At 36.6% G+C, this 14387-nt stretch overlaps 1 protein-coding gene across 2 annotated transcripts in view; it reads left to right on the top strand.

The window, feature by feature from the left end:
* The window catches only part of MASTL (microtubule associated serine/threonine kinase like), a 39117-nt gene that overhangs the window by 9280 nt on the left and 15450 nt on the right, over window positions 1–14387 (top strand). For both annotated transcript variants that reach the window (XM_032396683.1, XM_032396682.1), the window contains exons 3-6: window positions 4488–4627; window positions 5567–5655; window positions 11018–11124; window positions 11349–11499. In XM_032396683.1, the coding sequence (XP_032252574.1) occupies window positions 4488–4627; window positions 5567–5655; window positions 11018–11124; window positions 11349–11499 (487 nt within the window). The remainder of the gene's footprint in view (window positions 1–4487; window positions 4628–5566; window positions 5656–11017; window positions 11125–11348; window positions 11500–14387) is intronic.

Genomic DNA, 14387 nt, shown 5'->3' with positions numbered 1-14387 from the left:
CCTCAAAAAGTTGAAAATAGAGCTACCATACGATCCAGCAATTGCACTCCTGGGTATTTACCCCAAAGATACAAAAGTAGGGACCCGAAAGGGTACGTGCACCCCGATGTTTATAGCAGCAATGTCCACAATAGCCAAACTGTGGAAAGAGCCAAGATGTCCATCAACAGATGAATGGATAAAGAAGATGTGGTATATATATACAATGGAATATTATGCAGCCATCAAAAGGAATAAGATCTTGCCATTTGCAACGACGTGGATGGAACTGGAGGGTATTATGCTGAGCAAAATAAGTCAAACAGAGAAAGACATGTATCATATGACCTCACTGATATGAGGAATTCTTAATCTCAGGAAAGAAACTGAGGGTTGCTGGAGTGGGGGGTGGGGTGGGAGGGATGGGGTGACTGGGTGTTGGACACTGGAGAGGGTATGTGTTCTGGTAAGCGCTGTGAATTGTGCAAGACTGTTGAATCTCAGATCTGTACCTCTGAAACAAATAATGCAATATATGTTAAGAAAGAAAAAAAGAAGAAGAAGAATGTAGCAGGAGGGGAAGAATGAAGGGGGGGAAATCGGAGGGGGAGAAGAACCATGAGAGACGATGGACTCTGAAAAACAAACTGAGGGTTCTAGAGGGGAGGGGGTTGGGAGGATGGGTTAGCCTGGTGATGGGTATTGAGGAGGGCACGTTCTGCATGGAGCACTGGGTATTATGCACAAACAATGAATCATGGAACACTATATCTAAAACTAATGATGTAATGTATGGGGATTAACATAACAATAAAAAATTAAAAAAAAAAACAATATTTGTTCTTCCAATCCATGAGCATAGAACGTTTTTCCCTTTCTCTGTGTCTTCCTCAGTTTCTCTCATGAGTGTTCTATACTTTTCAGTGTACAGATCCTTTGCCTCCTTCATTAGGTTTATTCCTAGGTATCTTATGGTTTTCGGTGCAATTCTAAATGGGTTCAACTCCTTAATTTCTCTTTCTTTCTCATTGTTGGTGTATAGAAATGCAACTCATTTCTGTGCATTGATTTTATATCCTGCCACTTTGCTGAATTCCTGTATGAGTTCTAGCAATTTTGGGGTGGAGTCTTTTGGGTTTTCCACATAGAGTATCATGTCATCTGTGAAGAATGAGAGTTTGACTTCTTCTTTGCCGATTCTGATGCCTTTTATTTCTTTTCGTTGTCTGATTGCTGAGGCTAGGACTTCTAGTACTATGTTGAACAGCAGTGTTGAGAGTGGACATCCCTCCCATGTTCCTGACCTTAGGGGGAAAGCTCTCAGTTTCTCCCCACTGAGAATGATACTCACTGTGGGCTTTTCGTAGATGGCTTTTATGGTATTGAGGTATGTTCCCTCTATCCCTGCACCATGAAGAGTTTTGATCAAGGAAAGATGCTGTACTTTGTCAAATGCTTTTTCTGCATCTATTGAGAGGATCATATGGTTCTTGTCCTTTCTTTTATTAATGTAGTGTATTATATTGATTGATTTGCGGATGTTGAACCACGTTTGCAGCCCAGGAATGAATCCCACTTGGTTGTGGTGAATAATCCTTTTAATGTACCGTTGGATCCTATTGACTAGTATTTTGGTGAGAATTTTTGCATCCATGTTCATCAGGGTGATTGGTCTGTAATTTTCCTTTTTGGTGGGTTCTTTGTCTGGTTTTGGGATCAAGGTAATGCTGGCCTCATAGAAAGAGCTTGGAAGTTTTCCTTCAGAAGAATAGGTATTAATTCTTCTTTAAGTGTTTGGTAGAATTCCCCTGGGAAGCCATCCGGCCCTGGGCTCTTGTTTGTTGGGTCAATGTTGTTATACTAACACTAAAACAATTCAATTTAGGATTCAATTTAGGATTTTTTTTTTTTTTTTTGCAGTTCTTTTTATCCTTGGGATATACTATCAAAATTCTTTTTTTGTTTTTTGAAGTCACTTGAAATCATTTTTTGCTTGATTATGAAACTTAAGATAGTGCTATGGTCATTTGTTTCCCTTTTGTATCGTAGATTTCTACTTAAAAAAGGGAATCCATAAAAGTACTAGAAGAAGGGGCAATGGGTGGCTCAGTCGGTTAAGTGTCTGCCTTCTACTCAGGTCATGATCCCACGGTCCTGGGATTGAGCCCCATCGGGCTCCTTGCTCAGTGGAGAGTCTGCTTCTCCCTCTCCCTTTGCGCCTTGCCCAGCTCATACTCTCTCGCATGTGCTCTCTCTCTTAAATAAATAAAATAAAATCTTTCAAAAAAAAAAGTACTGGAAGAAAACTCATGTGAATATTTTTTAATCATAAATTGGTGTAGGTATTTTAAGTACAAAATAAAACATATATAGACACAAAATACCATTTACCTAGTCAAATAGCAAGTTTGGAGAAAATATTTTTCATAAAATACACAAAAGGCTAATTTTACTCCTATATAAACAGATTTTATACATCAATAAGAAAGAACTAAATACCCCAGTAGAAAAATGGGCAAAGAATAGAAGTGATTCACAGAAGACACATAAAAGACCAAAAATAGGGACACCTGGCTGGCTCAGTCAGTGGAGCATGTGATTCTTGATCTTAGGGTTGGAGTTCAAGCCCCATATTGGGTAGAGATTACTTAAAAATAAAATCTTTAAAAAAAAAAAAATGGTGTAAAATGGGGCGCCTGGGTGGCTCAGTCAGTTAAGCGTCTGCCTTTGGCTCAGGTCATGATCCCAGAGTCCTGGAATCGAGCCCCGCATCAGGCTCCCTGCTCAGCGGGAAGCCTGCTTCTCCCTCTCCCGCTCCCCCTGCTTGTGTTCCCTCTCTCGCTGTCTCTCCTCTCTGTCAAATAAATAAATAAAATCTTTAAAAAATAATAAAATAAAATAAAAATTTTTTTAAAAATAGCGTAAAGATCCTAAATCTCCCTAAAAGTAAATAAACATTTAAACAACTCCATTTTTTCTTAGATTGACAAAAATAAAAAGGATCAATAATTATTGTTGATGAGGATGTAAGAAAATAGACATTATCATGAGCTCAAATAAAGTACCTGTTTACTTATTTATTTACCTACTACTAAATTATAAACTCTTTCAGTGCAGAGACACCTTATTCATGCTTATATTCTCAGTTCTAGCACAGTGTGTAGCACAGATTTTGGGCTTAGTAAATGTGTTAATGATTGATCTCCTCAACAAACATTGACTAACCTGTATATACCAGGGAAACTCCCGACCTAAAGAGGAAAGAAAGGACTTTGTTTTATGAAGTTCTCACTAGGCAGTATTTTATACCTTAAAACTATACAAATTTTTGAGAATAATGACTAGTGCATGTAGAAGAAGGAATAATAGAGCTTTGCAACCACATAGCAATATTGGATTCAGACAAAAATCATCTGTGGTCACATGATGCTAAGATCAGTGCTTGCAGGTTTGTTGGGAAACAGGTTTTTTACATACTCTCAATGTATTTCCCCCATTACTAATTAATTATCAAGGGGGTTAAAAAAGTACTTCTTCATTGGAGAAATCTGGAAGTCCCACCTTAACTAAGTGATCAAAGTCAACATCCCCAGTAATGGAACATGCTGACATTAGGTGTCTCATCTGGTGGGAGTGTCTCTAAGAAAGAGTCAACATTACTTATTTACAATTACTGCCAAAAATGCAAACCTGAATTGAATAATGAGGAGATAATCAAATGTCAAGAAAGACTGCCCCCCTCTAAAAGGCAAAAATCTGTCCCAGATTAAAGGAGACTAAAGAGACATGATAACTAAATACCATGGGGGTCCTGGCTTGGGCAGCGGGGTGAGAAGTCTTATCAAGGACATTTATTTAGATACTCAGAGAAATTTGAATATGGACAATATAATTAGATAATAGTATTATATTAGTGTTAAATTCCTGGAATTTTATTATGCTGTAGTTATGTAAGAATATCCTTGTTAGGAGATACATGGAAAAGAATTTTGTGGTGACAGGTCATGACCTCTTCAACTTTATTCTCCAGTTATTTAGCAAAAACTTTAAAGCTATAAATATCAGTTGTTAATGTTGTCACATTTTTTAAACTGTTTAGTCTGAATAAAAATCATGCGTTTAAGATATTTATGTTAATAATCGTGTTCCTTTTTTAATTATGTAACAATTATGTTATTAACAAACATTTATTTCATATTCATATGTGTGGAGAGGAAGAAAGCAAATGGGCAAAATGCTCACAGGGGGTGAATCTAGATGAAGAGTATATGGAACTGTTCTTATACCTTTCTGTAAGTCTGAATTTTTATTCAGATTAAACAATTTAAATTCAGTTTAAAAAAACTAAATGGCAACATGAACAAACTTGGTATTAATGTGTACTGAATGAGAGCAAGAAAATGTGTCTGTTAAAGAACAATGCTAAAAATATATAACTAATACCAAATAATGTTTTTAAAGTAATCATATTGTTTTTATTTTGTAACATTTATATTCCTTTTTGATAGGTAATGGAATATCTTATTGGTGGAGATGTCAAGTCTCTCCTACATATATATGGTTATTTTGATGAAGAGATGGCTGTGAAATATATTTCTGAAGTAGCCTTGGCTCTAGACTATCTTCACAGACACGGAATCATCCACAGGTAAAGACTGACTTTTCTACAAACTATTACTAAAAAGCACAAATAATCAAATTATGGATTAAATATTTGAGTTTGAAATATTTGCATAATCATTTGCCCATGTATCTGGATTATCTAAAGTTTGGTAGTAACTTGTGTGAGTTTAGAAATTCCATCAACTCGGGGCACCTGGGTGACTCAGTTGGTTAAGCGTCTGCCTTCAGCTCAGGTCATGATCCCAGGGTCCTGGGATCGAGCCCCACATCGGGCTCCCTGCTCAGCAGGAGGCCCGCTTCTCCCTCTCCCACTCCCCCCTGCTTGTGTTCCTGCTCTCGCTGTTTCTCTCTCTGTCAAATAAATAAATAAAATCTTAAAAATAAATAAATAAATAAATAAAAGCACTAAGTTTTCAAAAAAAGTATAAATTCCATCAACTCTTCTTTTGTCTCCCCTCCCTGTGCTTTGAATATGTTCCGTTTAGCATGGGTACACCATTTGTTGTGAAGAATATTGAATCTTTTTTCCACTCCCTACCATCATATAAAAGTGCTCTACTTTATAATGCCAACTGACTTGCAGTGCGCAAAGAAAGTCATGTTCTAAGTGGCTCTTCTCAGTTAAGGCTTAATCTTACCCTCCATGAAAGAGGTAAATATGATTTTGGTGTGGCCTGAGGTTTATTTTATCGAATGAGGTTTATTTGTTGTAATGAACTATCTTATGAATAATGCCAAAGATAATCTAGTATTAAATCAGTTAACTTTCTCATAGGTTCAAATCTACAGAAGATTATTTACTTTTGAGAGTCGTTTTTCGCACTTTCAAAGCCAACAATAAGTGCCTTATTTTAGAGAAAATAGGGTTTGATTTTTCTGTAACTTTCTGGGTTTTTCCCTGCTAATTCTAACATCAACACTAGCTCTTTTTTAATTATCTGCTATTTGTCTTTTGTATGTGCAGGGATTTGAAACCAGACAATATGCTTATTTCTAATGAAGGTCATATTAAACTAACAGATTTTGGCCTTTCCAAAGTTACTTTGAATAGAGGTAAGAAAAATAGCAGGTAAGTACCTTTTTAAAAACCCAACAACTAAAAAAATAAATACCCAACAACTACATACTATTAACTTACACTATTTTGTTAGTTAATAATGCTAAAATTTGATGATTATTTGTTCCAAAAAAGACTAGAAAGGTATAATGATATTTCCTTTCAATTGAAGATGAAAAATGGAAGAAAAAAAAAAGATGAGAAATGGAAATCATTCCTAAATCATCAAGGGTGCTCAGAGATCTTTGGATCTTCAAAGAGGAACTCACAATTTCTGTTCTTCTGACTTTTCTTCTCTACTGAAACTGGTTTGACCAATTAAACATCAGTAAAATGACTAAAATAACTATAACATGATAAACAGTAATACCTACAGAACTTATTCACACTGATAGGACCACCACCAAGACCTTGATAAACAAGGGGCAAAGAAACTGATCACAATCCACACACACATACACACACACATATATATGGGAGTATGTTAATTTCGCTACTGGTAATGAAAGAAATGCTAATTTAAAAAATAACGAGTGAATCATTTCACACTGTTAAGCTAGGCAAAAAAAAAAAGAGAACTGAAGATCTAAAATTAATGAGACTGCAAAAGCACAGTTAGTTTTTTCAGAAACATTGTAAATTAGCACGGTACTTTCCAACGGATATCTACCAATGTGTTTTAAGAAACAAAAGAGTTTAATTCTTTTTGACCTAATTAGTCTATCTTGGAATTTATTCTAAGGAAATGGTTCAAGAGAACAAAATATATGAATAAAACTTTGTAGCAGCATTGTTTCTAATAGGGAGAAACTAGAAATTACTTAAGTTTATCATAGAAACATGGATACTTGAGAGCTTATCAATTTGGTAGCATATTGTATTCTCTATTAAAATGGTAGCAGATAGAAATAAAAACAGGATAGCAAAAACCTGGGCTTATAACTTAAAAACCACGGGATTATAATTATTTGAAAATAAATACAGATCTATAGTTCTTTATCTGCAAGTACAAATTTCAAAAACTTTTGAATACCTGAAGATTTTCATTTAGTTTGATAAAAATCTGACCTGAGCTGATATGGGCTATGTATGGTTTTTATTACTCCCATTTCATGTAACTACTCAGATTCTTCACAGCAGTAATAATAATATTTGAGTACACGTGGCTAGATGAGATGCCACTAGGGATGTTCCTTACTGTACAGTATACTGGATATTTACCCAAAGAAAACAAAAATACTAATTTGAAAAGATAATGTGCATCCTTATGTTGATTGCAACAGCATTTCCAATAGCCCAGATAGGGAAGCAATCCAAGTGTCCATCAATAGATGAATGGATAAAGAAGATCTGGCATAAACACACACACACACACACACACACACACACACACACACACTAGAATATTACTCAGCCATAAAAAAGAATGTGGTCTTGCCATTTGTGACAACATGGACAGACCTGGAGGGTATTATGCTAAGTGAAATAAGTCATACAGAAAGACAAGTACCATATGATTTCACTTAATATCATGGAATCTAAAACAAAACAGACAAAAAAAGTGGAGACAGGGCGCCTGGGTGGCTCAGTTGGTTGGGCGACTGCCTTCGGCTCAGGTCATGATCCTGGAGTCCCGGGATCGAGTCCCGCATCGGGCTTCCTGCTCGGCGGGGGTCTGCTTCTCCCTCTGACCCTCCTCCCTCTCATATGCTCTCTCTCTCTCTCATTCTCGCTCTCTCAAATAAATAAATAAAATCTTTAAAAAAAAAAAAAGTGGAGACAGAGAACAAACTGATGATTGTGGGGGAGAACAGGCAAAAGGGCAAAATGTGTGAAAGGGAGGGGGAGACACAGGCTTCCAGTATGGAATGAATAAGTCATAGGGATGAAAAGTACAGGATAGCAAATATAGACAATAATACTGTAAAAGCATTGTATGGTGACAGACGGTAGCTACACTTGTGGTGAGCATAGTATAACGTATAGAGTTGTTGAATCACTAGGTTGTGCAACTGAAACTAAGGTAAAATTGTGTGTCATACCTCAATAAAAAAACAACAAAAAAATAAAAAACCACTATATATCTATCACATTACCTTTCTAAAATCTAAACATCTTTTAATTGTGAGGCAAAGCTAACTCCTTGGGTTTCAGATAAGATATTGGAAAAAGTCATAAATCAGATAAATTTTGTGTTATGGTGATTAACAGTTTAATATTTTTTATTTTATTTTTTTCCTATCTGATGATTTATTTAAAATTTGGCTCCCATGGTGAACCTGCCAGGCTCAGTTGGTAGAGCATGCAACTCTTGATATGGGGGTCATGAGTTCCATCCCCACAATGAGTAGATGGCTTACATAAAAAATAAAAATAATAAAAATAAATAAAATAAAATACAATTTGCCTCCCAAATAATTCTACATTTGTATTAGTATAAATAGTAATATGACAAACATCTTTTAAGTATACAGATTCTGAATTTGGTTTTTCTCTTTTTTTAATAGTAGTAAAAAATTCATAATATAAAATTTACCATTTTTAGAAAGTGAATTTTTTTTAAGTTCAGTAGTATTAACTCTATTCACAATGTTGTGCAACAGATCTCTAGAACTATTTCATCTTGCAAAACTGAAACACTATACCCTGATTTCCCCTCCCCCCAGCCCCGGCAACCACAATTCTATTTTCTGTATCTGTGAGTTTGATTACTTTAGGCACCTCATATGAGTAGAATCATAGAGTATTTGTTGTTTTGTGACTGACTTATATCACTTAGCATAATGTCCTCAAGGTTCATCCATATCGCAGCATGTAACAGGATTTCCTTCTTTTTAAAGGCTTAATAACATTCCATTATACGGATATATGCCACTTTTTTTATCCATTCATGTGTCAGTAGACATTTGGGTTGCTTCTACCTCCTGGCTATTGTGAATTATGCAATGAACATGAATGTATAAATACGTCTTAAAGACATTGCTGTCAATTCTTTCCTGTATATACCCAGTTGTGGAATTCCTGGGTCATATAGGAATTCTATTTTTAATTTTTTGAGGAGCTTCCATTGTGTTTTTCATAGTGGCTGCACTATTTAACATTCCCTCCAGCAATGTACAGCGTTCCAGTTTCTCCGCGTTCTTGCCAACACTACTTATTTTCTGTTTTTTGATACTAGCCATCCTAATGGGTATGAGATAATATTTCATTATAGTTTTGGTTTGCCTTTTTCTGTTGATTACTAATGTTGAGCATCTTTTCATAATCATGTTGTCTGTGTTATCTTTGGAGAAATATCTGTCCAAATCCATTGTCTACTTTTAGATAATTAGATAATTATTTTTTTAATTGTTGTTGGGTTGTAGTCCTTTATATACTCTGTACATTAACCCCTTATCAGATAACTGATTTGCAGATATTTCCTCCCATTCTTACGTTCTTTTCATTCTGTTGATTGTCTCCTTTGATATGCAGAAGTTTTTAAGTTTGACATAGCCCCATTTGTCTATTTTTGCTTTTTGCCTGTGCCTTTGGAATCCTATCCAAGAAATCACTGCCATATTTTTAACATTTAATTTATAAAAGATTCTTTTTAAAAAAGATTTATTTATTTTTATTTTAGAGAGAGAGAGAGCGTGGGCACATGAGCAGGGGGAGGGGCAGAGGGAGAGAGGCAGAGGCTCCCACAACTCTGAGACCACCACCTGAGCTGAAATCAAGAGTCAGTCGCCCAGCCACTTGAGCCACCCAGGCGCCCCTAATTTATGAAATATTCTTTAAGATGTTTATTGTTACCTGTTAGTCCTTATTTCTTCATCAATGTGTGATATAAATAAAATTTGTTAAGTTCAAATTTTCAGCTTACCTTTAAAAGTCTGATATCACATAGGAGGGCACCTGGCTGACTCAGTCGGTGGAAGATACTGATATCAGGATTGTGAGTTCGAGCCCCACACTGGGTGTAGAGATTACTTAAAAATAAAATCTTTTAAAAAAAGTCTGATACCACATAGAATATTATACTTTTCCTACCATTTGTGGTGGGGGGCGTGTGATTATTTTTTTAAATTATTTTTTAAGGGGCGCCTGGGTGGTTCAGTTGGTTGGGCATCTGCCTTCAGCTCAGGTCATGATCCCAGGGTCCTGGGATTAAGTACCACATCAGTCTCCCTGCTTGGCGGGGAGACTGCTTCTCCCTCTCCCTCTGCCTGCCACTCCCCCTGCTTTTACATTCTCTCTCTCTGTGTCAGGTAAATAAAAAATCTTAAAATAGGGGCGCCTGGGTGGCTCAGTCGTTAGGTGTCTGCCTTCGGCTCAGGTCATGATCTCAGAGTCCTGGGATCGAGTCCCACATCACGCTCCCTGCTCAGTAGGGAGCCTGCTTCTCCCTCCCCCACCCCCCCACCCCCCGCGCCGCTTCTGTTCCCTCTCTCACTGTCGCTCTCTCTGTCAAATAAATAAATAAATTTTTTTAAAAACCTTTAAATAAATAAATAATTTTTTAAAGTAATCTCTTTACCCAACCTAGGGCTCTAACTCCTGACCCGGAGATCAAGAGTCACATGCTCTACCACCTGACAGGCACCCACCATTTTTGATATCTAAAGAAAACAGTACATTATGTGTGAATGTTGAATTATTTTACAAAGTTATGCAGTGAAACTGATAAAAATTCTGCATCAATTTCTATCTTGACCTACACTTGCACATGTTAGTTAATGGGGGGCCCATAATTTGTACTAATTCCTTAAATAGCTTGTGATTTTGAAATTTTAATTTATATTCCTAATATTCCTTTCTTAATTTTTCTTACCACATCTTTTTCTAGTATTTGATTTACCAAGAATTATTTTGTTGCCAGTTAGATAATACTCTTGTTTGGTGATTGAGTACTCCCTAATTTGGGTCATTACTGTGTTCTATTCATTCCAGAGCAAGACTCTATTCTATCAAAGTTTAATGATTTCAATCAGTTGCTTTTTTTTAAATAGGGAAATATTTATCTCTTTTTTTTTTTTTTTTTTGACCCCTTTCACCCATTTCTCCTATCCCCCACCCCTGCCTCTGGCATCCCACGCAAACTGTTCTCTGTACCTGTGAGCTTAGTTTTGTTTTGTTTCTTAAGATTCCATATATAATAGAGATCATATAGTATTTGTCTTTCTCTGTCTGCTTGGTTGTATATGTTTACTCTGTGGCATGGTGGCGTCTCTGGATATGTTCATCTTACACAAGCCAGTGTTATAGATAATGTTAATGTGGAAAAGGGACAAAGTTCAGAACAGATGATTAGTGGCTAGTAAGACAATAACATTGAAGTTTTTAAAGAATTTCATATACTTTTCTTTCCATACATAGACATCAATATGATGGATATCCTTACAACACCATCAATGGCTAAACCTAGACAAGATTATTCAAGAACCCCAGGACAAGTGTTATCTCTCATCAGCTCTTTGGGATTTGTAAGTACTTGATTAGAAAAAAGTCACATGACATGCCCTTTCGTGATTGCCGTTTAAAATTTTAAATGCTTTTTTTAAATAAATGTTCAAAATAAATTTAAATATCAAGCATGTTGAGTTACTTTAACATTATCTACTTAGGTGGTATAACAGTCTATGTATTTAGGTGATGTTTTCGTGGAGGTAAATCTTAGCATTTGTTTTTGTTTTTCTCTCTTTAATAGTACACACCAGTTGCAGAAAAAAACAAAGACTCTGCAAATATTATTTCAACCCATGTATCTGAAACATCGCAGCTTTCTCAAGGACTAATTTGTCCTATGTCTGTAGATCACAGGGATACTACTCCTTATTCTAGCAAACTACTAAACTCATGTGAGTATAAAAGAAAAGGTAGTTTATTCCATTAAGTGTGTCTTTTGAGGAACAAAATGTTTTTGAATTTTTAAATTTCTAATATGGGGGGCGCCTGGGTGGCTCAGTCATTAAGCGTCTGCCATCGGCTCAGGTCATGATCCCAGGGTTCTGGGATCGAGCCCTGCATCGGGCTCCCTGCTCCGCGGGAAGCCTGCTTCTCTCTCTCCCACTCCCCCTGCTTGTGTTCCCTCTCTCGCTATGTCTCTCTCTGTCAAATAAATAAATAAATAAAATCTTAAAAAAAAAAAATTTCTAATATGGGTTTGAAATACAAATACTTGAACAGTCTGTGGCATTCCTATCGTGTAAATGCCATTTCTGACACAGATTGTTGCAGATCTTTTTTTTTTTTTTTTTTTAAAGATTTATTTATTTGACAGAGAGAGACACAGCGAGAGAGGGAACACAAGCAGGGGGAGTGGGAGAGGGAGAAGCAGGCTTCCCGCCGAGCAGGGAGCCCGATGCGGGGCTTGATCCCAGGACCCTGAGATCATGACCTGAGCCGAAGGCAGACGCCTAACGACTGAGCCACCCAGGCGCCCCCTTTTTTTTTTTTTAAATAAAGATTTTATTTTAAGTAATCTCTATATCCAACATAGGGCTGGGGCTTACAACCCCGAGATCAAGAGTCACATGCTCTACTCACTGAACCAGCCAGGCGCCCCTATTGTAGATCGTTAAGTCAACAGAATAAAATACCTAGCTAATGAGACATTCCTCAGTTAGCTTGGTATTAGAATGATCATTGGGTAAATTTCACTATACTGGGTCTATGGAAATATTAAATAGAGAAGATGTAGTACCTATAATATTTTGTGTCTTTATAAAATTATTTCCAAAAGATTTTGAAATAAAATAGTTGAAGTAAAGATATAATTTTTCATTAGCTCACAATGAAAAACAAAAGTTAAGTAGTAGAGGAAGAGAATGGGACATTTGTATAGCACTTAACTTCACTTTTTATAACTTAGCAATGGTGGATGATTTAGATCTCTGCACTCGATGTTCTTCATCTTGGGAATGTGAATAATGATGCTTTGAAGAGCAATTAGTGTTACATGTTTTCGTAGATGTTACCTCATTTTGAATTTGGTCCTCAAATCTGTACATATCCAGGATATCTCCCTTACAAATGAGAAAATTAATGTTTGAAAATAGTTACACACTAGAAGTGGGTAAGCCAAGTCCTGATTGCAACTATAATTATCTGTCCACTGACCCTTTCTTCCAAAGTCAATGAGTCTTATTTCTTCTGTCAAAATCACTTCTGTGGAAATCAAAATGGCTGAAAAACATAAATAGCTTTGATAATAAAAACTACTAAAATACAGAATATGCAGATGTTACTACAGCCTTATTCTTAAATGAAAGTAATTGCATCTCCCTTAGTTGTTTTTTAAATCTAGTCAGAAGTAAATCAGGGCAAGGCACTGCTGGTCACCGAGTGGATATCAAGATGAATAAGAGAGGTCCTTGCCTCAGAAGAACTTGTAATTCTGTGTTGATTACATGTGTAAAGGGATAACAATAGCAATCCTCTAAAATAAAATCGCAAGAAGGATACTGTGATACAACACAGAAAGTGTTAAATGCTAACTGGGAAAATCAGGAATGGTTCTCAATGAAGATATAGCAATAGCTCCAAATGTATTGGAAAAGGGCATTTCGGATAGAGGCATGAACAAAGGCACAGACACTTGGAAGTATTCCATCTTCAGACAATGGGGACTAAACGTGTTATGTGAGAATGGGAAGCATGGGCAAGGGGAAAGGAAGCTTAGCAGGTAGATGGGGAAGGATCAAGTGTCATTACAGGGAACCTAGAATTTAAGCTGTAGAAAAAGGGGAGTCCTCAAAAGTTCCAAAGAGGGGTGCCTGGTGGCTCAGATGGTTAAGCGTCTTCCTTAGGCTCCAGTCGTGATCCCACGGTCCTGGGATCGAGTTCCACATTGGGCTCCCTGCTCAATGAGGAGCCTGCTTCTCCCTCTCCCTCTGCCCCTGCTTGTGCTCTCTCTCTCTCTCTGTCAAATAAATAAATAAAATCTTAAAAAAACAAACAAACAGGGCGCCTGGGTGGCTCAGTTGGTTGAGCGACTGCCTTTGGCTCAGGTCATGATCCTGGAGTCCCAGGATCGAGCCCCACATCAGGCTCCCTGCTCGGTGGGGAGCCTGCTTCTCCCTCTCCCACTCCCCCTGCTTGTGTTCCCTCTGTCACTGTGTCTCTCTCTGTCAAATAAATAAATAAAATCTTCAAAAACCAAACAAACAAACAAAAAAACACAAAAGTTCCAAAGGAATGGTCTGATCATATTACTGATCCAGAAAGAACTCTTTAGCAAATATACAGTATGCAGATGGCATTGGGGTAAACACAAATTTCCACATTCCTGCGGCGGGTGGCAAGCTGAGCAGTTTAGTCAAATATCAAGGTCAGTGTCCAATGAGTTTGAGGAATTTCATTGAGAGGGTTTATGTACCAAAAATAAAGCTGCTTTAGATGGCCATTGAAATTCTATTTCTAGTTTTAAAGTTCCAAGATTCATTAAATCAAAAAATTGTAAGAATTTACTTGAGATTAAAGTCATGAGTTCCCCTTCTTTGGGAAAGAAAAGACAAGATATATATATCTTTTTATATACATAGAAAATCTGAATATACACATATTATGATCTTTAGTAAAAGCCTATTGTGTCTCATAAGTTCAGGAACAACAGTTTTTAGCATCATTATATGATAGACAAACATGTATCATGTAGGTGATGCTGCTTTCTTGTACTGGCTTGCTGTTAGCCAATTCACTGTTACTTGTTTTACCCAGTAGTATAAAAAGTCCCTTATGGATGTAG

This window comes from Phoca vitulina, unplaced genomic scaffold (genome assembly GCF_004348235.1).
Source record: "Phoca vitulina isolate PV1807 unplaced genomic scaffold, GSC_HSeal_1.0 scaffold93, whole genome shotgun sequence".
In the NCBI taxonomy this organism is placed as follows: Eukaryota; Metazoa; Chordata; class Mammalia; order Carnivora; family Phocidae; genus Phoca; species Phoca vitulina.
This window is presented reverse-complemented; position numbering and strand designations above follow the sequence as displayed.